Source organism: Brassica rapa, chromosome A09, assembly GCF_000309985.2.
Source record: "Brassica rapa cultivar Chiifu-401-42 chromosome A09, CAAS_Brap_v3.01, whole genome shotgun sequence".
NCBI classification, from domain to species: domain Eukaryota; kingdom Viridiplantae; phylum Streptophyta; class Magnoliopsida; order Brassicales; family Brassicaceae; genus Brassica; species Brassica rapa.
The window spans coordinates 16771576-16795500 of record NC_024803.2 but is presented as its reverse complement, the minus strand read 5'-3'; the positions used below and the strand labels follow the sequence as shown (position 1 = coordinate 16795500).

The 23925-nt window shown below is 34.8% G+C and overlaps 2 protein-coding genes across 4 annotated transcripts; both read left to right on the top strand.

Moving 5' to 3' along the window:
- Window positions 1–12421: 12421 nt before the first annotated feature.
- On the top strand, window positions 12422–14341 carry LOC103839927. Its single transcript, XM_033280532.1, has 2 exons — window positions 12422–13000; window positions 13097–14341. The coding sequence occupies exons 1-2, from the start codon at window positions 12772–12774 to the stop codon at window positions 14143–14145; spliced, it is 1278 nt and encodes a 425-aa protein (XP_033136423.1). The 5' UTR covers window positions 12422–12771; the 3' UTR covers window positions 14146–14341.
- Window positions 14342–17701: 3360 nt separating this feature from the next.
- On the top strand, window positions 17702–21712 carry LOC103839765 (4-coumarate--CoA ligase-like 7). Of its 3 annotated transcripts, none has more exons than XR_004451615.1 (6): window positions 17702–19945; window positions 20429–20618; window positions 20757–20913; window positions 21213–21280; window positions 21359–21461; window positions 21550–21591. XR_004451615.1 is itself a non-coding variant. In XM_009116252.3 (6 exons), the coding sequence occupies exons 1-6, from the start codon at window positions 18947–18949 to the stop codon at window positions 21661–21663; spliced, it is 1626 nt and encodes a 541-aa protein (XP_009114500.1). In that variant the 5' UTR covers window positions 17702–18946; the 3' UTR covers window positions 21664–21712. The 3 variants fall into 3 exon arrangements, 2 of the variants coding, with proteins under 2 accessions (XP_009114500.1, XP_033136422.1); XM_009116252.3 differs by having other exon boundaries at window positions 20757–20908; window positions 21550–21712; XM_033280531.1 differs by having other exon boundaries at window positions 21213–21584.
- Window positions 21713–23925: the final 2213 nt, after the last annotated feature.

Sequence of the window (23925 nt, the reverse complement as noted above, 5' to 3'; positions counted from 1 at the left end):
TTTTTCGAGTAGCAGCCGCTTCCGAGATACTGCATCTTGCTCAATTACAGAGACGAAACCATCTCTCCTCCGGTGGGGGGTGCTAAATCGACCACTGTCTTGACATGTGGTGGTGGGCTACGGGCTGTTAGGGGTAGCTAGGTTCGAGTTCACTGATCTGTATTGGCAGTGTCGTCTTACGATGTGATGGGATCTCCTCTTTTCTCCGGTGTCTTTGCGTCCAACACTCCGTGTCAGCATACCCGGCCCTTGCCTAAAGCCCGTAAAGCCAGAGCTTTAGGCGCCAAAAATATGTATTTTCTAAGAGCATCTTTAACGCTAAATGCGTTTTAAAGTTTCTTAGTTTTTGACTTTTTTTCTAAAAAAAAAAAATAAAATTATAATTCAATCCAATTGCGGGCCGCCATGTGTTGGTGGAGCCCGCAAACAGTGCAGAAAACAGCCCATTACCGATCCTTAATTCATCACTTCTGTTATCGATTTTTGTTGTTTTTGTGGGACCCCAAGGTTAAGAAACCCACTTATAACCTGGGTTAAAGATGGTCTAAGGATGCCAAACTCTAAAGGTTCTCTTAGGTTCAGTGGCTTGTGTTCTTTTATTTTGTCTCATGAGTCCGGATTCGAAACCTATGTTTTTATTTCTTTGTTTTCCTTTCTTTTTTTTTTTTTGCAACTTGTTTTCCTTTCTTTTTGATAATAATTAAATGAATCTGATCGATTTTGATTCCTTTTTACTAATCTAGATTCTGTTTTTATATATTGTATATTAAATAATTTTAATCTAAAGTAGAACAAATCAACTAATTTTCTTTTCCAAATCGATGCCATTTGATTTACCAAAAATTTTCATCTTTCCTCCTCTTTCATTCTTCATGGTTACAAACAAGTAAAATTTTTTGTCTGTATTTCTAAAACTAAGAACAAACATGAAACATCTTGTTAATACTCATCTCCCACTCTCTCCTACTTACAACTGAAGGATTCAATAAAATTTACAAACTAAACTAAATTCAAAGGGATCGTTATCTTAGGTTGTATTTACCAGTTTATGCATTTCTCTGTTTTCAATTAAAGTAAAATAAAGTTATTCTAATTACTCATGATTTTGTAAAAGTGTTGCTGGCAACAAAAAAATAAATCAACTAAGTAGTAGCTACAAGACAAAGTGGTATAATCTGAAACTGGTATTCTCAAGTAACCTCATGTTAAATGCATATAAACGTTTTAGTCATCATTTTATCAGTATGGTAGATCAATCTATTAGGGTTCTTGATGAAATTTCAGCATTAACAAAAAAGTTTCAGATTTTTGTTCAGTTTAGAAAACTAAATTTTTAAAAAATTGTTTGGGGGTATAATCTTTCTATTGCGCTTTAGGCGCCACAGAACTGCGGACCAGCACTGCGTGTCGGTCAAGTACTCAGCTGTTTTAGGACTGGTTTTCAACTAAACGTCATCATCCAAAGTAAAAAGTAAACCTAATTAATAACTTAATCAAAACAAAACGTCATCCAAAGTTGGATTGCCCGTATACCTACAGCGACATAAAATTGAATATTACAGAACAAATGATTAGTGCTAATAATATTTGTCGTATGTCGTTTTAACCAACTCAGCTCGATGTCATTTGCTTGTTGAACATTTCAGTCCCTCTTTTTTTTATCAATAGGTACGTGTATGTTTTATTTGTTTGGTGTCAACGACCATATTACGAATGACTAGGATCAGCTTATTTATTGCTGATAACTATTTGAAGGCTGCGATGCGTCTGTCATATAAAAACAAAATCGCGGCCATTAGTTTTCATGCATCGGTTTAGCCATTTTGGATATGAACGCTGACCAAAGAATGATAAAGAATAAATGCATTCTCTAACATTTTTATAAAAAATCACCTTCCACAAGGAATAATAATTCTCTTTCATTCCCTCTTATTTTTTTTTGTAGAGAATTAAAAAACAAAATTATCTATTCTATTAAAAGGGAAGCAGTCTTGATAAATCTACTTATAAAGGTTGTTTGGACCTTCTTTTTTTTTTTGATATTCCTTATATATTATATGTTATCCCTATTTAATCTCACTTTGTTATCAGCAAAATAAATATTATTAATTGAGTTTTGGACATTTAACTTAAAAAGATAATTTAACTGATACAATCCATTCAGAAAAGAAAATTATAAATCCAATTAAATTTTGTTACAGAAAAAAAAATTAACCAAATTAACTTTAGACCTTTTTTTTTACAAAATCCCAAATTATGAAAACCATTTTATACATAAATACATATAAATGGAACATTATTTAAATTGTATGGATTTCTAATAATAAAATATCTGTCACAAAGTGATATTTTTAAAAAAAAATTGATAATAGTTTGATAGAAAATTAAAAAAGGAAAAAAAAATAATACTTGCTTCACTATTTTGGTAGATTAATAATTAATATATTTATAAATAAACTTAACAATATTTGTTAAAAGAAATTTCTTATACAAGTCAAAAATATATTAATATATCAAAAATTTATAAAAAAAAAACAAATTATATTTTTTTTCAGTGGGTTAATAACGGTCTTTTTGATTTTCAGATACTTTTACTATATTCATTTTATTATATTCTATTCCACTATATATGAGTTACTAGATCTTACGGTTCGACCATCTTCGAAGGTTTGGATATGAAAACTCAATGAAAACATTGTACCCGACTAAAATAATAATAATAAAACAGCTTTAAATATTTTAGATATTTAATAATAAACATAAATTCATTTAATATTTGAGTTTACGGTCACCAAAAAAATACCCGCGCTTCTTAAACGCGGGTCAAAATCTAGTTCATTGTTAAATTTGAGAAGGAACAACCATTCCTTTTCATTCCTGATATTTTATTCCCGTATATTTCTTTTCTATTCGTTTCTCTTGTTTTCCGAATGGTCACCAGTCAGACCCTTGTGTTTATAATTTGATAGTAAAATAAATTAATGGTAATTTTCTTAAATAGACATTTTTAAGTTTTTGTCACCAAAATAGACTTAAAAAAACATAATAGCCACTTTTTATTTTAAAATTTTAATTTTAATTTTTAATTTTTTTAAAATTTGAAATCCTACTCTCAAAACTTCACCCCTTAAATCTAAATCTTAAGTGTATATTAGTCAATCTTAGAGTATAAATATATATTTACATTTTGGTAAACTTTTGTTGGTCATTTTTCTCTTGTGAAAATAAACTAACAATGACTATCATAGAGAATTTATGTAAACTAATTGTATACAATGTTGAAAAAATGATCTTTGATGAATGTTTTTAGTTAAGAATATAATTTTGTTATTGAAAGAGTAGAGGACCACCTAAGTTATTATGAACCTGAACAAATCTCATGAGTCCCATAGTGAAATCATACGACTTTGATATCGATTTGGTACCTCGTAGTTTAAAGATGACGAGTTTTATGGATGCAGTTTGGTAAACGAAACAGATGATGGGGAAGAAGAAATCTTTGGTTCAACTATAAGTAATCGGGTCTTGTCTCACTTGTCCATGCAGAATTTTACAACTTGCTTTAGGCTATGAGATCAATTATTCAGTAAGGATAATACTAGGGTTACTTTGTGTTAGTGGTTATTCTTAATTCAATTCGATGAAATTGTTGGATATTGATCTCGATTTACTCTTGTTTGTTTGCAGATTATACGAATACGAAAAAATATAATCAATACAAGGTTTTGTTCACCCGGACTTCATTTCTTACTGTCGAGAGAGAGATCGGTGCTCTCAACTGCTCACTAGATCATCATAGTCACTACAAAAAGTCTTGGTATCTCTACTACAATCAATCGAGGATCACACCAAGTAGATCGTATATAGTCTACCTTTGGAATACACCACCGGTAATCAGATTTTCCTGTGGCTCAATCACGATCAGCTATTTGCCGTCCCCGTTGCGATCTTAGCAAGATAAGACTCTCTCTCTTGATTTTCTCTCTATTATGTTAGCGTAACAGAATGTGATGATCATCCTCTGTTTCGCGAGGGAGATGAAGATATAAATATCTTCATTAATCGATACTGCATTGTATCACTCATGGGCTCATGGGCTCCCTCTTCTTTTCAGATGCCAAAGACGGCCCAGCTCAAGTCCAGTCTGCTTCTGCTCGAGTCAACAACGCCTTCAGCTAATGTGCTTAACTGAATCAGCCCAGCTCCAGCCCAGACCCAATGAAACACGATAAACACTCACAATCTCCACCTTTGTCGGTTCATTTGTTTGAAATCCTTCTCTTTCTTCTGCATGACGCGAAACCCTAGCTCTCTGAAGAAACCATCTCCGCCGTGAGCTCCACCTAACCCAGTCAGCTCTGACGGTTCTTCGATGATTAAGCTTCAGCTCCATCACTCTGACCTTTAACAGTCAAACCACTCAGCTTCAACACCGAGTTAAGGTAACTATAGATCATGCTCCCTATCTACTCTCTTCTCACTTAGATTCGTGAGTGACCATTCGTCTTATCCTCTCAGGATGCTGACGAAACTAAAATGACCAAAGATCGTCCCCAATCTTCTACATGCGTCAAATCAATTTACCCGGTCCTCCACATAAAATAAACTTCTACTCCTCCTTCCATCGCATTAAACCACATGATTTAAAACAGTCAGTTTCGTTCTCTTGTACTACCCTTTGCTTCTTCTTCTTTTTGCGAGGTAACCAAACCGAAAAAGCCACCTCGAGCTCCACCGCACCTTATCAAACGTGGATCTTGGACATCTCAAGGCCTCTTTGAAATGCCGGACAAGGTAAACACTTTGTTAAAAAATCTGCATCATTTAGAGTAATGTGCACCATGATTAGGTTTACGAAACCCTCGGTCACTTTGTCTCTGATAAAATGGTATTTAAAATCCATATGCTTTGTTCTGCCATGATGAACTGCATTGTTAACTAGGCATATTGCACTCTGCGCTTTACAGTACAACTTGTAGCTTTTGAAATTGAAACCCAATTCACCGCAAATCATCATTAACCATTTACCCTCCTTAGCTGCTTCAATGAGAGCCATATACTCAGCTTCTGTTGTTGACAATACAACTGCAGTGTGGCTCGTCAACTGACAGTGTTTCCTCCAACTTGTAAAATATAAGCTGAAACTGATCTTCTGCGATCCAACTCACTCAAACTCACCCTGTTTCTTGAACGTCAAATAAACATCCAATGCTCTTGTTGGATATTTGAAAACTTATCTGACAGCATCCCAGTGAGCTCTTTTTAGTTGAGACATGTATATGTTGATCAGACAAATCGAAAATCCCAAATCAGGTGGAGATCCAAACATAGCATACATTAGACTTCCAACTGCACTAACATAGGGAATCTTGTCCGTGTAGTTAGCTTCCTCCTTGATCTCTGCTTTAGTTAATCTTCTCAAATTATGCTAAGATCTAACCGGGGTAACAACTGGTTTAGCTCCTTCCATATTAGAGTTCTTCAATACTTGTCTCAAGTATTCCTCCTGTGAGAGCTTTAAAATTCATGTCTTTCTGTCACATATGATATCCATTCCTAAGATGTGAGTAGTCTTTCCCAAGTCTTTCATCTCAAATTCTGACTTCTTTCAATTTATGAATCTTTCTCATTTTTTAGAAGCTATTAGCATATCATCCACGTAGAGCAGTAAGAAAACTTTTCCTCCAACGTTTTTCCTTTAAAATACACACATGGAACATGAACACTCTGACTATAGCCATGTCCTTTCATGAACTCATCAAACCATTGATTCCACTGTCTTGGAGACTGCTTCAAACCGTACAACAATTTCTTAAGTAGACACACTTTAGACTCGTCTCCTTTCTCAATAAACCCTTCAGGCTGATTCATATAAATTTTCTCATCTAGAATACCATGAAGCAGAAGTTGTCTTTACATTTAACTTTTCAAGTTCCATGTCAAAGTTAACCACCACAGATAACAAAAGATGAATCGAGACATGTTTAACCACTGGAGAGAAGATTTCGTTGTAGTCAATACCCTCTATCTGAGTGAATCCTTTAGCAACAAGCCGTACTTTAAACCTTGGTGGTTCCACTCTTGGAATGCCTTCTTTGTACTTGAAAATTCACTTACAACCAACAATCTTATTCCTTCCTGGTTTATCAACAACTAGCCACATATGTTCTTAGCCAAAGAATCAATCTCTTCCTTCATAGCTAGCTTCCTGTATTTCCAATACTTGCTTCTCATCCCTTCAGCCACAATCTTTGGTTCTTTTATTTCCACATCTTGAGCACACAGCAACGCATAAGCAACAACATAATCACCTCCGTCCTCATACATTTATGGTTTCTTATAACTCTTTAGCTCTATCTCAAGCCAAGACTTAGTCACTTAGGCTTTCTGTATACGGTCCTTCTTGAGCTTCTTCTGTGTCATTCTATTCAGCCACTTTAGACTCAGAGCTATATGATTCCTATGATCATGAGTTTGAAGATTCATTATGTTCATCAGATAACACTCCACCTAATCATGAATTCTCAAAAGTCTTATCAAAACTGAATGAAACCCTCTTTCCCTTCTTAGTCTTTTTAGATTCCTTAAGATCATTTTCTACAGTATCTTTAAACATCTTATCCTCGTGGAACACAACATTTCTGCTGATAATATATTTTTCATCCTCAGAAATCCAAACTCTGTAACCTTTTACACCCTGAGGATATCCTAAGAAGTAGCCTTTAGCAGCTCTAGGACTCATTTTGTCTTGTACAACATGAACAAACGCTTCACATCCAAACCTTCGAAGATGATCAAGTGTGACCTTTCTTCCAGACCAGACTTCTTCTATAATCTTGAAAACCAATGACAACATAAGAGAATGGTTGATCACACTGCAGTTGAAGTTGTCTCTGCCCAAAACTGTTTTCTAAACCCTGTCTCAGCTAACATGCTTCGAACCTTGTTCATAATCGTTCTATTCATTCTCTCAGCCACTTCATTCTGCTGAGGAGTGTAAGCACATGTCTTGTGTCGTTTGATCCCAGAACTCTTCCACAAATCATCAAACGCCTTGTTACAGAATTCCAAACCATTATCAGTTCTAAGACACTTCACATGCTTCCCGGTTTGATTCTCAACATGTTGTTTCCATTCCTTGAAACTCTGAAATGCTTCATCTTTAGACTTTAGAAAATTAATCCATAGTTTTCTTGAATAATCATCAATGAACATGATGAAGTATTTACTTCCTGCAAGACTCTCCTCCACACCAGGAGATCTCCATAAATCCGAATGAATGTACTCTAAAGCCTATTTGGAAGTGTGTTTTCCTTCTTGAAAATTTTGTTTCTGTGCTGTTTCGAGAACACAATCCTCACAAAATTCAAGTGTGTGAACTTCTTTACCATCAAGATGGTATCCTTTGACTAACTCATCCATGCACTTAAGTCCCATGTGTCCCAATCTTGAATGTCATCTTTTTGTTGTATACTTCTGGTTTAGCAACAGCAACAACTCCTTTCTGAACACTTCCCTTTAAGAAATACAAACCTTCTTTATAAGTTCCTGGGATCACACACTTTCCTTCTTTAAAGAATGTAACATTGAATCCAGATCCTTCATAACTACACCCACTCTTCTCCAATTGTCCAAAGGAGATTAGATTTCTGCCCATTGATGGCATGTAGCAAACGCCAGCCAAGATCACTTCTGTTCTGTCTCGATTCATAATCCTTAGCTTCCCAATTCCCTTCACTTCATTGTAGGTATTGTTTCCCATTAACACCTTTCCTACATCAAATCCTTTAAAGTCAAATAGAACTTCTTTATCTGGTGTTATGTGAAAGCTACAACCAAAATCAAGAACTCATTGATCACGTGTATCATGTACGCTTGCTATTAAGAAGTTCCTTGTTCTCAACAACATTGGCTGTTTGCTGTTTGTTTCCTTCCTTTCTCTCGGGACAATCCCTTTTGAAATGACCTTTTCTTCCACAGAACAAGTCTCTTGGTTTGGCTGCTGTCTGTGATCTAGAGTTCTTCTTGAATATGTTGTCTCTGCTCTTACTTCTGCCTCTTCTCTAGTTACAATTTTGACGCTTATAATTTCTTCCTCTAGAAACAACAAGTCCTTCAGCTCCCGACCTTGATTTTCCTGTAGGTCCCTTCTCTTTTAACTCAGCTTCCTTAGAGTAAGCAGACGTAGTAACTTCTTTTAGAGTCAAGGTCTCTTTACCGTTTCCATACTTCAACGTGTGTACCAGATAATCATACTAAGGTGATAAACTAGATATCACTTGAATAGCTTGGTCTTCATCAGACACCATGATGTTAAGACTCACCAAATCATCAACTAGCTTTAGAAAAACATCCAAGTTCTCTTCAATCGTTTTCTGCTCAGACATTTTGAAACTCGCGAACCTTTGCTTTAGATAGATTCTGTTTGGCAATGTCTTTGTTTGATTATCAGAATCTAATGCTTTCTAGACTTCCATTGCAGTATGTTTCTTCGTTACTTTCTTCAGCATGATATTAGTAAGACTTGAGCATATCAGATTCCTTGCTCTAGTGTCTTTCTCTTTAGCTTTAGGATCTGGATCTTCCTTAGCTCGCAGCTTCAAATCATCATCATCTTTCACCAATGATACTTCACCAGATTCACCTTGCAGTACTTTTCCTAGTCCATGCAATTCAAGTTGCATCAGCATTTTGAATTTTCACATCCCAAAGTCTCCTTTACCATCCAAGTTCTCCATCTCAAACCTCGTAACCGACTCCATCAAGATCCGAGCTCGATCCAACACACAGATCCACAAAACACATAGGATCTTTAGCGCCTTAGATCATGATCACTCGCAATAAGCTCCTGCACAATAACCTTGTGCTCTGATACCACTTGTTAGTGTTTATTCATGATTTAATTCGATGAGATTGTTTGATATTGATCTTGGCTTGCTCTTGTTTGTTTGCAGATTATACGAAAACAAAAAAACGTAATCAACACAAAGTTTTGTTCACCCCGACTTCGTTTCCTACTGTCCGGGAACAGATCAGTGCTCTCAACTGCTCACTAGATCATCAGAATCAATACACAGTCTTGGTACCTCTACTACAATCAATCAAGGATCACACCAAGTAGATCGTATAGAGACTACCTCTGAAATACACCACCAGAAATCAGATTCTCAAGTGGCTCAATTACGATCATCTCTCCGCCGTCTCCGTCGCGATCTTCGCCGAGATAAGACTCTCTTTCGCTCTTGATTCTCTCTCTATTCTGTTAGCATAACAAAATGTGATGATCATCCCCTGTTTCGCGAGGGAGATGAAGATATAAATATTTTCATTAATCGATACTGCGCCGTATCGCTCATGGGTCCGTCTTCTTTTCAGATGCCAAAAATGGTCCAGCTCAAGTCCAGTCTGCTTCTGCTCGAGTCAACGACGCCTTCAGCTAATGAGCTTAACTAAATCAGCCCAGCTCCAGCCCAGACCCAATGAAACACGACAAACACTCACACTTTTGTAATCTGATTGTCAACGATTGGCTAAGATACTTGAAAAAGAAAAGTAGTGTCGCTTAATGTTCTTTACACACTCGTTACAATTTTATTTCTTGTTATCTATCCTATTTTCTAGTTTTTTTTTAATATTTAATTTTTTTCATCTTACTAAACTCTTTTAATTAAATATATATATAAGCAAAAGAAAAAATAAAAATCAAACAATTTTTAGAAGATTTGTTTAATCCTTATGACACACTTCACACCAAAACTGTTGTTCTATGCTAATTGTTCATTCACCAAAAAAAAATCTATATTTTCAAAGCTTCACAATATATAATGCACACTGTAGATCCTAAAATCTACACTACGAATTTGGTATTAATCGGAAGTTTAATCAGGAGAAGATAAATGATGTAGGCAACAATATCTTTAGAACACAACGGTATAATCAGTTTCCGGTAGGCAAAAATAGACTTTTATTGATGAATGAGATTGAATACAATGAGTAAAACCAGATCGAATGTTACAATCAGATCGTTCAAGGAAAAGATCTAATGGTCGATGAAAACAAGGTCGAAGTGTGGGTGTACCTCTCCCTAGGGTTTTTAACGTGTCATCTTCCTTATGCGTCCACCTCCTCTTATAGCATGCTGCTCTCGTGATATTCGCAACTGCTCCGCGATCTCAGCAATCGTTCCGCGATCTCTGGATCTTCGAAGTCTCCTTTTGGAGCTCGAGTGCTTGCTGCGGACTTTAACTCTTCGCGGCCCATTTAGTTGATCGTGGCCCATTTACATATTAACCGAAATTGGGTCCAACACACACTTCCAACACGATTTTTTTGTCAACCATCAAAATATTAAGAGGTTGATTGGAGAAAGATGTGATTACTGTTGACATCTTTAATTATCTCCACATCACTAATTAAAAACAATCAAGCTTTGGTTAATTTTTTAAATCTCACAATCATGTCTATTGTTTCTTTTATTTTCTGGCTGTGGAAAGCTAATTTTCTTGAACATTTTTTCAACTGCTTTGGAAAATGTTTTTTTTTCTCCTTTCTATAAAATATGTACGCCTTATTATAAACTTCATAATATATTTCTTACATATATAATCCACAAAATGTTACAAATACTATTAAAAATGTGTATATGTTACAAATACTATTAAAAATAGGTATACATATATATGGTATATAAATAAAAAAGTTTCACATACATATATAAATAAAAATTACATATATTAATTTACATCATAATCATTTTGTAATTTCTACAATAACTAATTAACTTCTAAATTTTATTTTAATTTTCAAATATTACTATTTTTAGTATTAATTTTAATATTAATAATAAGTTTAATTTTAATATAAATGTATAATGGGGGTGATTGGTTGAGCTGTAACTGTAAAAAAAATTACTTTAGAATTTAGTGTGTAAGATTTTTTGATTTAGCTTTAGGGGGCGATTGGTTTTCCCGCTACCACCCGCAAACGCAGCTTTTGCGGTTGGTAGCGGTTGTCGGTGGTTTGCAACAATCACTCAAATCGCTCTAAACCGCTTCAAACCGCTCCGAATCTCATAAATTCAAAAGCTGGCTCCAGCTAGCGTTTGCGGTTGCGGGCGGTTGCGGGAGGGTAAAGTTTTTTTCTTTTTTTTAAAACAATATATATACAAAAGTAAAAATATTTAATAAAACATTTAAAATTGAAATTTTGAAAATATTAAAATATATCTATTATATTTTAATTAATATTATAAAATTTTATAATAAAAACAATTTCAATAAATTTTCAAAAATTAAAATTATAACTTTCTAAATATAAATTTTATATTTATTATAATTTTATGATTTTTGATATTTTTATAATTATATTAAATATAAATATTGTTAATTTATTATTTGACTGTTACAGCATTTGGTAGTTAACCAGTCATAAGTCACCCGCAAACGCACCAATTTTTAACCGCAGTACCAGTCGTACAAATCTTTAAAAACCGCTAGAAACCACAACCGCCCGCATCCACAAACTCCCGCAACCGCAACCGCTGCGTTTGAACCAGTCAGGCCCTTAAGAGATGTAGGTTTAAAATTTCCTAGAGCCAAAATGATGAGGCTTTAGAAAATAAGACTTTTATAGCTAGTTTTTTTTTTTTTTTTGGCTGTAACTTTAATTTTTTAGTTGTAGCTTTAACAACTAATATAAAGCATGATTTGTGGTTTTTATGACTGTAAATAAAAATTAAAGCTAAAGTGACTTGCTACAGTCCAACCAATCACCACCAACGTTAACTAATCATGCTTTATTTGAAAAATTCACAACTAAAATTTTACAGCTACAACATAAAATCCTACAGATGCAACCAATCAGACTTTAATATACATTTTTCTAATTTGGGATTCTCAAAATCTTAATGATAAGAATATATGATTTTATCATGAACCTCTATATATTGTAGAGAAAGCTCTTCTACATGGTGCCGACAAGTGTTATATTGATGGAGCATGGAAGAAACATGATCCTTATACGGGACAAGGATGAGTCTATAGAAAAAAATGGATCCACTGATACGATGATGGGTGCAATGTCTATTCGCATGAGTCTATCCCTTTACATGTTGAAAGTGAAGTTTTGATATGGACGATGGAGTGCATGAAGATCCTATAAATTTCAGAAGTGGTGTTTGCATTCGACTGTTTTCAATTGGTGAAGATGATGTCTACACCGATAGAATGGCCGGCGTTCACTATACATATGGAAGAGTTTCTGCAATGTAAGGAATTTTTTCCCAACTTTACTATCCAACATATTTCAAAGGCGCAAAATACTCTGGCGGACTAGCTGGCACAAGATGCTAGGATTTCGCCATCTGCTATGGTTTATGTTAATTCAGTTCCCCCGAGGTGACTATCGGATCAGGGATCTTCTTAGTTTCTTAGCTTAAAATTAAAAAAAAAAAAAAATCTTTCAATTTTTACCGATCATGGAAATTAGTTTGGATTCTTATAGATGTTTTGAATGACAAGAATATATAATTCTTACCGATCATGGAAATTAGTTTGGATCTCGAACCAGATCCGGTATCTATATAAAAGATGGTAACATTGATCTTAACCATCCGAAATAGTCGTGCTGTGATTATGCGGTCCATGACGGTCCCGTCTCTCTAACCTATATTATTCCCGACCAATCACCTTTTAATAATTGTACGAATCCAAAATAAAGTCTCAAAACTAACAAAATCCCCGGCGACAAAGAGAACAAAGAGAGAGCAGAAAAATGGCTTCGGTCCTTCCGCCGGAGATGGACAACGACTCAATGGCGTCATCGCCGAGATCGGAGTACGATAACCAGCCACGTGTACGGTTCATGTGCACTTTTGGAGGAAGGATCTTGCCTCGTCCGCCGGATAACCAGCTCTGTTACGTCGGGGGTGACAATCGTATGGTCGCCGTTCATCGTCACACTACTTTCACCTCTCTCCTCACTAAACTTGCTAAACTCTCCGGTAAGCAAATGATTCGTTCGCGATTAAATCGGAACCGGTTCAGATTGACTTTCGAAACCGGTTAAGGATTTTGAGTTTTTCGGTTTTAAATTTTAGGTAAAGGCAACATGAGCGTGAAGTACCAGCTACCAAACGAGGATCTTGACGCGTTGATCTCCGTATCAACGGACGAGGATGTAGAGAACATGATGGAAGAATACGACCGCGTCGCACTGAACCAAAACCCACGCTCCTCTCGTCTCCGTCTCTTCCTCTTCGCCAAAACCATCGCCGGAGAAGAAGACGATAACGATAGTCGAGCAAGCAGCATCAGCTCTCTCCTCGATAGCTCCGTCAATCGAGAGCAATGGTTCCTCGACGCTCTCAATCACGGCTCCTCCGCCGCATCGAACGGTGGTTCCGCCAAAGGTTTCGAGCGCGTCAGGTCTGAAGTATCCTCGATCGTCTCCGAAGTTCCTGATTACCTCTTCGGGTTGGATCATTTCGACGAGACTGCTCCGCCGCACGATCGTGATCCGAGAGCTAAGATCCGACGAGAAGTCTCGACGCTTTCGGATCCTGGTTCGCCTCGTCGTGATGTTCCTTCGCCGTATGGTTCAACCTCTTCGGCTCCTGTGATCACGTCATCTACACCGGAACTTCCACCGGTTAAAGTTAAACCGGAAAGTCCTGAAACGGTTTTGACTCCAAAAGCCGATCCTCAACCGGAGCAAGTAATTCAACAGAGTAATATTCCGGTTAACTCGCAATGGCAATACGCCGCCCCTGGCCCACAGTTTCATTACCAGTCACCGGTTTATATGGTTCAACCGGGTAATCATATGGTTCAACCTGGTAATCATTTGGTTCAACCGGTTCTAATGCAGGGTCAGTATCTTCCACAATACCAGCATGTACCGATGGTATACCATCACCAACCTCATCAGATTCCTGGTCCTGGTCTGGGTCAAGCATATGGTGAAACGGGTAGGCCGGTTATGACGGCAACTGATGGAGTTAACCGGACGGCTTATTATGGTATGAAAACACCCTGTCCGGTGCAGATGTACTATCATCACCCAGGTATGGTTGTTCCTGGTGTAGAAGAACAGTACAGAACCAAAACAGATACGGGTCCGGGTCCGGGTCCGGGTCAGGCTTCTTAGCTGGTTTAAGAGAAATGTGAAAGTCATCTTCGTCGTTGGAGGCGTGTCTGCGTGAACTGTGTAATACATTTTTCTATTTTATTTAAATATTTTTGTTTATGTCAATTTTGTATCACAAGCTACGATGAACAATGAACCCCACTATCAACAGTGTTATTTATAAATAATGAAAGTACATCTGTGATTTGCTACACAAGTTGCCGTTTTTACTCTTTCAATTAGTTATTAGCTTTTTGAGATGGAGAAACCCACGCTTTAGAAAAGCCATAAGTTTTACCTGCAATTTAAGATAATATTCGGATCTGATTGGTGACCATTTAGAAAACAAAATGAACGCATAAAAAAAAAATATTCGGGAATAAAATAGCAGGAATGAAAAGGAATGGTTGTTCCTTATCAATTTTAACTATGAATAATTTTGTTTTTTAATTCTCTACAAAAAAAAGAAATGAAAGGGAATCAGAGAAAATTATTATTCCTTGTGAATGGTGATTTTTTTTAGGAACGTTAGGAAATACATTATTCTTCGTCGTTCTCTGGTCACCATTCATACCCTTCGTCTGGTATTTATAAACCAAGTGATATTAGCCTAGTAGTAAAGGATTCCAGCTGTAGCTTCCGCCATAGTTTTGATTGCTCTTGATCACCCATACACTGCTTAAGTAGAAAGAAAACCCGGATTTGTATGGGGTTTTTGATGATTAGTATTTCGGTCTAGAAAGTTTTTGGGATCACACAAGAGTTATAAAAAAAAAATATTCTAAATTAATATTTTAGAAATTTATCTAATTTACATAACTAAATAAATTAAATTAGAAATCTCTAAAAAATGTTTTTTAATCATATTTTTAAAAATAAAAAATGTTATTTAGAAAATAAATTACAGAATGATTGAATACACCAAAGAAATATTGACAAAACAATTCTTAATTTTCAAATTAATCTAAAGAGCCTCAGTTCACAAACACTTTCACAAAAATCTCTCATTTGACGAACTCCAAAAAATAGTGAAAGACTCTCATGCTACTTGTCATCTTATTTATAGAGTTCTTTCTTTTCCACCGTCAAATTTTAATTACATTATCAAACTCTTTTAAATGCTAATATTTTAATGTTGAAATTTTTACTTTAAGTAATTCACTGATTTTAATTCTCTTAACCCTTAAAATCCTTTAAATTTCTCTCTTCGGAGGAGATGGAAAAAAGATTTTCAAGGATTTAACCAAAGTAAAAATGCAGCTCACAATCAATAAGGCGAGACGGGTCAGCTCAGATTCAACAGCATGCCCTACATTTCATGATCATTCACACAATTGTAGATTTCAATGTTTTCTTCTCTAACTGTAATGTGTTAAGTAATATTATGTTAAGTTTGTTAGAGTCGTAACAGGTTTTAGTTTGTTTAGGCATTTTGAGTTCACATCATTCTGGTGCAAATCGTGAATGTAGGAGCTAACTTTCATTTTTGGTATCCGAACAAACTGATCCTAGAAAAGAAAATATGAGTGACACAAAAACTCACAAACATCATTATCATTAAAGTGAACTGATCCAAAATCTTAATGGAGCATGGTGGCTGAAGGCTACACTGAATCCGCAGAAAGAGTTGAAATAGCTGCTATCTAATAAAAAATATCATGATGAGAGATCATTAAGGTGAAACACTACCAATTTCAACTAATTTGATTGTCTTGGATCGCATAACATCTAAGTTACTTGAGTTTAAATAAAGAAAAGCTTCTCAACACTTTCATTAATACCACTCTGTTAGCATAATAAATCAATTAGTCAAAATTTTGATAATTATTCTGTCTTCCATCGCATTAAATTAAAAAATTATTCTCATTCGATCTCTATTCCGCTTTTTTTTTGGGGACTAATTGTGTTTATTTTGTTTGATCCATTTATTGAACACGGCACAGTCTGATATCATTTTACTATACAAATCTTAACCATGTTAAAGTCATACTTACATAATAATTATATACTAGATTTTGACCCGCGCTTTCAAAACGCGGGTTTATTTTTGTTTTTTTTTTTAATTGACAAATCTTTAATAAATATCACATTATCATATATTTGTGTTTTATTTTATAAAAGACTTAAAAATTTTATCTTTATTTATCGTATTTCATTTTAAATGACTAGTTATGTTTAAAAAAATTAAACTTTATTTTTTTAATGAATTAAGTTAGTATAACTCTGATAAATTAATTTTATTATGTGGTTAATATTTTAATTAAAAAATTATATACTTTTAGTAAAGATTTATACTTTTCAATAAAAAAATCAATTATTTTTATGAATGTTTAAATTATATTAAGAAAATAAAAAAAATAATAATTAAGAATAGTTGAAAAAAATTATTTGAACTTAGACTCAATGGCCCAAAGGAAAATAAAAAGTGATAAATGAATCTGATTTTTTAATAGGCCCAAATGGCCCAAGAGAGATTTGATGTGGGCTGGGTCCAAAAATAATGACCCAATATAGATGTGTTATTAATATTACTTAATTGCCCTTAATGAAACATGCAATGTTAGTAAAGAAAAGGGCAGGCTAAGGTAATTATGACAATAGGAAAGCGCGGGTTTATTTCTGCTTTTTTTTCAATTGACAAATATTTAATAAATATCACATTATCATATATTTGTGTTTTATTTTATAAAAGACTTAAAAAATTTATCTTTATTTATCGTATTTCATTTTAAATGACTATTTATGTTTAAAAAATTAAACTTTATTTTTTTTAATGAATTAAGTTAGTATAACTCTGATAAATTAATTTTATTATGTGGTTACTATTTTAATTAAAAAATTATATATATTTAGTAAAGATTTATACTTTTCAATAAAAAATTCAATTATTTTTATGAATGCTTAAATTATATTAAGAAAAAAAAAATTAAGAATAGTTGAAAAAAATTATTTGAACTTAGATTCAATGGCCCAAAGGAAAATAAAAAGTGAGAAATGAATCTGATTTTTTAATAGGCTCAAATGGTACAAGAGAGATTTGATGTAGGCTGGATCCAAAAATAATGACCCAATATAGATGTGTTATTAATATTACTTAATTGCCCTTAATGAAACATGCAATGTTAGTAAAAAAAAGGGCAGACTAAGATAATTATGACAATATGATCCTGCTTTAATAGTATAGACTAGATTTTGACCCGCGCTTTCAAAGCGCGGGTTTATTTTTGTTTTTTTTTCAATTGACAAATATTTAGTAAATGTCACATTTTCATATATTTGTGTTTTATTTTATAAAAGACTTAAAAATTTTATCTTTATTTATCGTATTTCATTTTAAATGACTATTTATGTTAAAAAAAATTAAACTTTATTTTTAATGAATTAAATTGGTATAACTCTGATAAATTAATTTTACTATAGGGTTAATATTTTAATTAAAAAATTATATACTTTTAATAAATATTTATACTTTTCAATAAAAAAATTCAATTATTTTTATGAATGCTTAAATTATATTAAGAAAAGAAAAAATAATAATTAAAAATAGTTGAAAAAAAATTATTTGAACTTGGACTCAATGACCTAAAGGAAAAAAAAAGTGAGAATTGAATCTGATTTTTAATAGGCCCAAATGGCCCAAGAGATATTTGATTTGGGCTGGATCCAAAAATAATGACCCAATATAGATTTGTTATTAATATTACTTAATTGCCCTTAATGAAACATGCAATGTTAGTGAAGGAAACATGCCCCTAAGGTAATTATGACAATAGGATCCTGCTTTAATAGTATAGATGGGTGTATTATGCAAAAGGAAGAGAAAAATTAGAAGCTCAACCCAACCGTATGCATTTCATTGGTCATGAAATATGAAATGGTCTTTTTTACATATTTCTAGTTTTTTTTTTTTTGTCAAACTTTTACATATTTCTAGTTAACATATGAAAATTAGTAATGGTTGACAAATAAAGAAATAAAAGAAAGACTATCATTCATCAGTCGTGAGAATAACATTATTATGACTGATTACGAAACAAATACTAGAGAGGAAAAGTCTTTTTCTTTTCTTTTTTTGGACAACCGGAAAAGTCTTTTCTTTATATTTTGATTTTGATTTTTTTTTTTTTTGTAAACTAGTATATTATGATTTCTCAACGTAAACGTCGTTTATCTTGGAAGGGCCTTTTCCACAAACTTTGTTTATTTTGTTTGATCCATTTATTTAACACCCCACGATCTGCTATTCTTTCACTATGCACAATTCTAACCATGTTAAAGTCAAACTTTCATGATAATTACGTACATGTTAGCAGTATATACAATCTGCAAAAAGAAGAGAAGAAGCAAAAAGATCACCCAACTATCTCCATTATACCAATGGAGGTGCATTCTAGTGTTTTACTATTATTTGGAGTCGGTTCTGTTATGCTTTTAGTTTAATTTTCGTTGGGAAAGCAGGTTTACACCATTTCTCGGTATCACCAAATGTTGCGCCCGATTTGGAGAGTTTAGTCGGGTAAAAACCCCGGATCACCTCCCAGTTATTAAAAAATACTGGTGGGTACTCGAGATATTCATTTTACTAAGAATTTAATAACCGTTGACAAATGAAGAAATAAAAGAAAGACTAAAGCTATCAATCATGAGAAAATGATTATGACTGATTCTAAAACAAATATTAAAAATACTAACGTAACATGTTAGACATTCGTTTCTCAAAAAAAAAACATGTTAGACGTTCGACTTCTACGTCGAGAAATCACAATATAAAGGAAAGACTTTCCATCTAATCTTCCTCATTCCTCTTCGATCTGAAAAAAAAATGGAGAACTCCGGCTATGGCAGAGACGGCATTTACCGCTCACTTCGTCCTACCCTCGTCCTTCCCGAAGATCCCAACACATCGTTAGTCTCTTTCCTGTTCGCTAACACCTCTTCTTGCCCTTCAAAGCCAGCTCTCGTTGACTCCGACACTGGCGACTCCTTGTCCTTCTCTCAGCTCAAAGCCGCCGTGTCTAGACTCGCACACGGGTTTCTCCGTCTAGGCATCCGCAAAAACGACGTCGTGATGATCTTCGCACCAAACTCTCACCAGTTCCCTCTCTGTTTCCTCGCCGTAACAGCCATCGGCGGCGTTTTCACCACCGTGAATCCTTCTTACACTGTCAACGAGGTTTCAAAGCAGGTCAAGGACTGTAACCCTAAGATCATCATCTCCGTTCAAGAACTGCTCGACAAGGTCAACACTTTTGATCTCCCCATTGTCCTACTCGGACAGAGTGATCTTGACTCGAGTTCCAAGATCCTCACTTTGAACAACGTGATGGATCTGTCCGAGCCAGTTTCGGATCTCCCTTGCGTGGACGTCAAGCAATCCGACACAGCTGCACTGTTGTACTCCTCTGGAACTACGGGAATGAGCAAAGGCGTGGAACTGACTCATGGGAACTTCATAGCAACGGCTCTGATGGTGACGATGGACCAAGATCTTATGGGGGAGTACCACGGCGTGTTCTTGTGTTTTCTTCCCATGTTCCATGTGTTTGGGTTGAGTGTGGTTACTTATGCACAGCTTCAGAGAGGGAATGCTGTGGTCTCAATGGCGAAATTTGATCTCGAGAGGCTTCTTAAGAACATTGAGAAGTATAGAGTCACTCAGCTTTGGGTTGTTCCTCCTGTGTTCCTTGCTCTCGCCAAGCAAAGTATTGTGAAGAAGTATGATCTTTCTTCGCTCAAGTACATTGGATCAGGAGCTGCTCCTCTTGGGAAAGATTCGATGGAGGAGTGTGCAAGAAACATCCCTAATGTTGTGCTTATGCAGGTAAAAAAAACTTACTCTCTCTGTTGAGAAAATCCGCAAATTTCTGTTGAGAAAATCTGCTAAATAAATTCGAAGAAAGCAAAAAAAAAAAAGACTAGATACCAAAAATTGATTGAAAATATCCGTTGTAGGGTTGTTTATTGATTCTGCGAATGAATAAATCTCAGCCTGTAAGATTATTCTTATTTGTATTTGTCGAGACCCGGCAATCTATTTTCATTTAGAAATTCTATATTTTCTACTTGATCCGGTTTTCTTAATCCTTTTTTTACTGGTGCATTGAGATTTTCATATCTTGAATCTAATAACACTTTCATATAAGTTCTGAGTTTCAAATAGACTAAGGTTAGATGTTTAGCTAACCCAATGATGTTTTGCACGTAGAGAACCAAGCCAAAATGTATAACTGAAAATAACATAGTGAATTTCTCTGGGATGATTATTTAAATTATTGACAAAAGAGATGTTTTGTGATTACTTTAGGGTTACGCAATGACTGAAACGTGTGGAATAGTCTCTATGGAAGACCCAAGACGCGGGAAAAGAAACTCTGGTTCAGCTGGGACGCTTGCTTCAGGTATCGAAGCTCAGGTGGTCAGTGTAGAATCTGGAAAGCCTCAACCTCCAAATCAACAAGGCGAGATATGGGTTCGAGGCCCTAACATGATGAAAGGTTTGAAAACATTTCGTACATACGCACACACACATATATATATATATATATATATATATATATATATATATATATATATATATATATATATATATATCCGTACATTTGAAAATCATGTAAAGCCAAATTACGTTTCAGGTTATCTCAACAACCCTGAGGCTACTAAAGAAACTATAGATGAGAATGGTTGGGTACATACCGGAGATCTTGGATACTTCAACGAGGATGGTAACCTTTTCATTGTTGAACGACTCAAAGAACTTATCAAATGCAACGGCTTCAGGGGCGAAGCCAGGTTACCCACTATGGGGGCCTGTGCACCCATAATATTTATTTATAATGTAATATTCATATAGAAAAACATAAAAATTTAGTTAGAGCAGGTGGAAAAGTGGTGTTGTGCACCCATACCAAACCCGAGTTCGAAACCACCTTGTGACTTTTTACATGTTGTAATCAATAGTGCACCCACTTAATTAATAACCTGGATTCGCCCCGGCTTCCAGGTTTTACTTTCATCTCCCAACCCTCTCTTATAAATTTCTTCTCACTTATGAAATTTTAACGAATGGTTTGATATGTATATATATCTAGGTAGCACCAGCTGAGCTAGAAGGTCTTCTTGTATCACATCCTGAATTACTAGACGCTATCGTTATCCCGTGAGTCATTGATTACAGTTCAATACCAAGTTTGTTCAGTTTACTAAACATGTTTATATATATATGTTAACGTTGAAGGTTCCCTGATGTGTATGCTGGTGAAGTTCCAATTGCATTTGTTGTGCGGTCACCGAATACCACGATAACAGAGGAAGATATTCAAAAGTTCATAGCCAAACAGGTAGACTCAAGTCTTTAGAATCAATGTGTATCCATGTGTTTGTTTTCTTTCTTCTCCAAAGCTCAAAATCATTTTTGGCTTTCGTTAGGTTGCTCCTTATAAAAGACTACGAAGAGTGAGCTTTGTTAGCAGTGTTCCAAAAACTGCTGCTGGTAAACTCTTGAGAAGAGAACTTGTTCAGCAAGTTAGATCCAAGATGTGAAGAAGAAGAATCTTCTATTACCGAAGAACACTTCAGAATTTCTGTGTTGTCTTCCTTTTCTCTCTACTGTTTCAAATTAAACACACAACTCACAGAAAGTGAAATAATAATACAAAGACTCAATGCATACACTTTCTTTTTTTTTTTTCTTTTTTTCATATCACTTATTCCAGTTATTTCATTGTCAACTTTCATATATTAATATTTAATAATACCAAGAAAACCTCCGATACATTAACGATTTTAAAGTTAGCCATGAGAAAAGGTGTATATAATCGTAGGCTAGAATGTGTATTCGAATATCCATTCATGTTCAAATTAGATTTTGTTAAAAGTTTCCAAGATAACATTGGCAAATTTCATTCCACTATTTTTTTTTTAATTTTTGAGTCAGGTTTGGTTCGATCATTTCTGATTTTGTTGAGACTGAATTTTATCTGATATCCAAAACCATTGGAGATTTCAAAAATTTATCCAAAAATATTCAAAAATTAACTACTTGAAAACTCCATTAAGAATCTACTAAAATTATCTAAATATTAGAAGTTAACCAAAAAATTGTGGTATAAAAAACGACTCAAACTATTTAAAAATGTTTTACAATATCCATTTTACGCTATATTAGACAACCAAAAAAAAAAAGATAATAGATTTTTGGAATAATGATTCAGTTTCTGTGCGGATTGAGATTACTGGATTTACTTAAAATATGCCAACATTAAATTTCATTCATGTGTTTTGAACAAAAATAAATAAATTCATGTGTTCCAAAAAAAAAAATCCATTTCTTTATAACCTTTTAGAACCGAACCTCTCTCTTCTCTCTAGAGAGAGGAAATCCTCTCTTTTCCTCTTATCCATAAAAAAATCTTTCAGAGGAAAGATTTGGATTTCAGAGAGAGTGTTCGTCGTCTTTTGCCGGAAGAAATCAACGGGACGATTGATGAGTTTCTTCATCGATTCACCGGATTCTCATCGGCTTATGACTCCCGGTCGTCGGGCTTCGACTCTGGAAACTGGTGGCTTGTTTAGCACCATGTTTGCCGGCACTCTCACTAGCAAATCATCGTGGCTCTATGATGATTTAGTCTAGTTCTTACCGGATTTATATTCGGTTTTGTCTGTTTATTTCTTCTTTTTTGGTTTGACCTTGATTCTCTGTTTTTATTTTGGATCTCAACTGTGTTACGTTTATCAATTTAGATAGCTTTATCCTATTCCCGTTTTACGGGTTCTTCATCTTCAGGCTTATTTTTATCTTTAAAGATGATCTGGGCTGAATTAGAAGGATTTAAGCTATCTCTGATGTTAACTTGTTCGTGATACAATTGGATTCAAGCTTTGAATCGATGGTTCGGCTTGGCTCAACCGTTCTGGAATTGGTTATCCGATTTGCTTTGGTCCCTGTCGATTTCCGGTAACGGAAATTCATAGCGTCGGGTTTCAGGCCGGTGGAGGAAGGAGAAGGTCTTCTATGCCGTATGTCTTTACTTTTGTAGCAGCCCTACACGTGGACATGATCTGGCTTTGGACTTTGTCCTTTTCTCCTTTTGGGTTTTTAAAGTTTGGGATTTTTCTTATGCCTCTTTGTATATATGTGTTACTTATAGCTCTTCATGGGCTTTTTAATAAAATGAGATGCCAAAAAAGAAAAAAAAAAAACCTTTTAGAACCAAGTCAATTGTGGAAGCACCGTAGCCTATTGGTTAAGGTTTAAAGGCTTCTACACCCAGGTCTGGGGTTCGAATCCCAGACTATGCAATTTATTGCAGATTACAGGAAATCTAGGTTTCAAGTCCCGAAGAGAACGGTTTATTAAACAATTATGCAGACTACAGAGGAAAAGCTTGCAAGGGATCTTCAACATGGTGCAAGTAAATTTGGCCAGGCGTGGATCTTCATAGGACGGCTCAGATGATGCAGTTAGACGTAGGTCTTCATAAGGCAGGTAGTATTGTCGGTTGTCGAATCGTTTATGTAATCTTTCTTATATTATAATTGTAAGATCTAATAAATCAGCGTTAAAAAAAAAAAACCAAGTCGATCTGGTCAGCCTTCTGATTGAATTCTCGGTCCACTTATTAACTCTCACTAGTCTCAGCCCCACTACAAAAGTTTATCCCAAAAGAAAAATATAGTGTAACGTGGTTGGCTTAAACATGAACTAGTTGCCATTTTAGGACGTAAACAACATTTTGACCAATTCGACGCTTACGTGGACGAGTCAGAATCATATTGACTTGTTGTTTTAATCTTCCAAAC

What these genes read in the sequence shown, in the direction of transcription:
- LOC103839927 (XM_033280532.1), top strand. Translation starts at nt 12,772, where the DNA reads ATGGCTTCGGTCCTTCCGCCGGAGATGGACAACGACTCAATGGCGTCA. An exon ending in TAAACTTGCTAAACTCTCCG is followed by an intron (nt 13,001 to 13,096) that starts GTAAGCAAATGA and finishes TTTAAATTTTAG; the next exon opens with GTAAAGGCAACATGAGCGTG.
- LOC103839765 (XM_009116252.3), top strand. Translation starts at nt 18,947, where the DNA reads ATGGAGAACTCCGGCTATGGCAGAGACGGCATTTACCGCTCACTTCGT. An exon ending in CTAATGTTGTGCTTATGCAG is followed by an intron (nt 19,946 to 20,428) that starts GTAAAAAAAACT and finishes TGATTACTTTAG; the next exon opens with GGTTACGCAATGACTGAAAC. An exon ending in GCAACGGCTTCAGGGGCGAA is followed by an intron (nt 20,909 to 21,212) that starts GCCAGGTTACCC and finishes ATATATATCTAG; the next exon opens with GTAGCACCAGCTGAGCTAGA.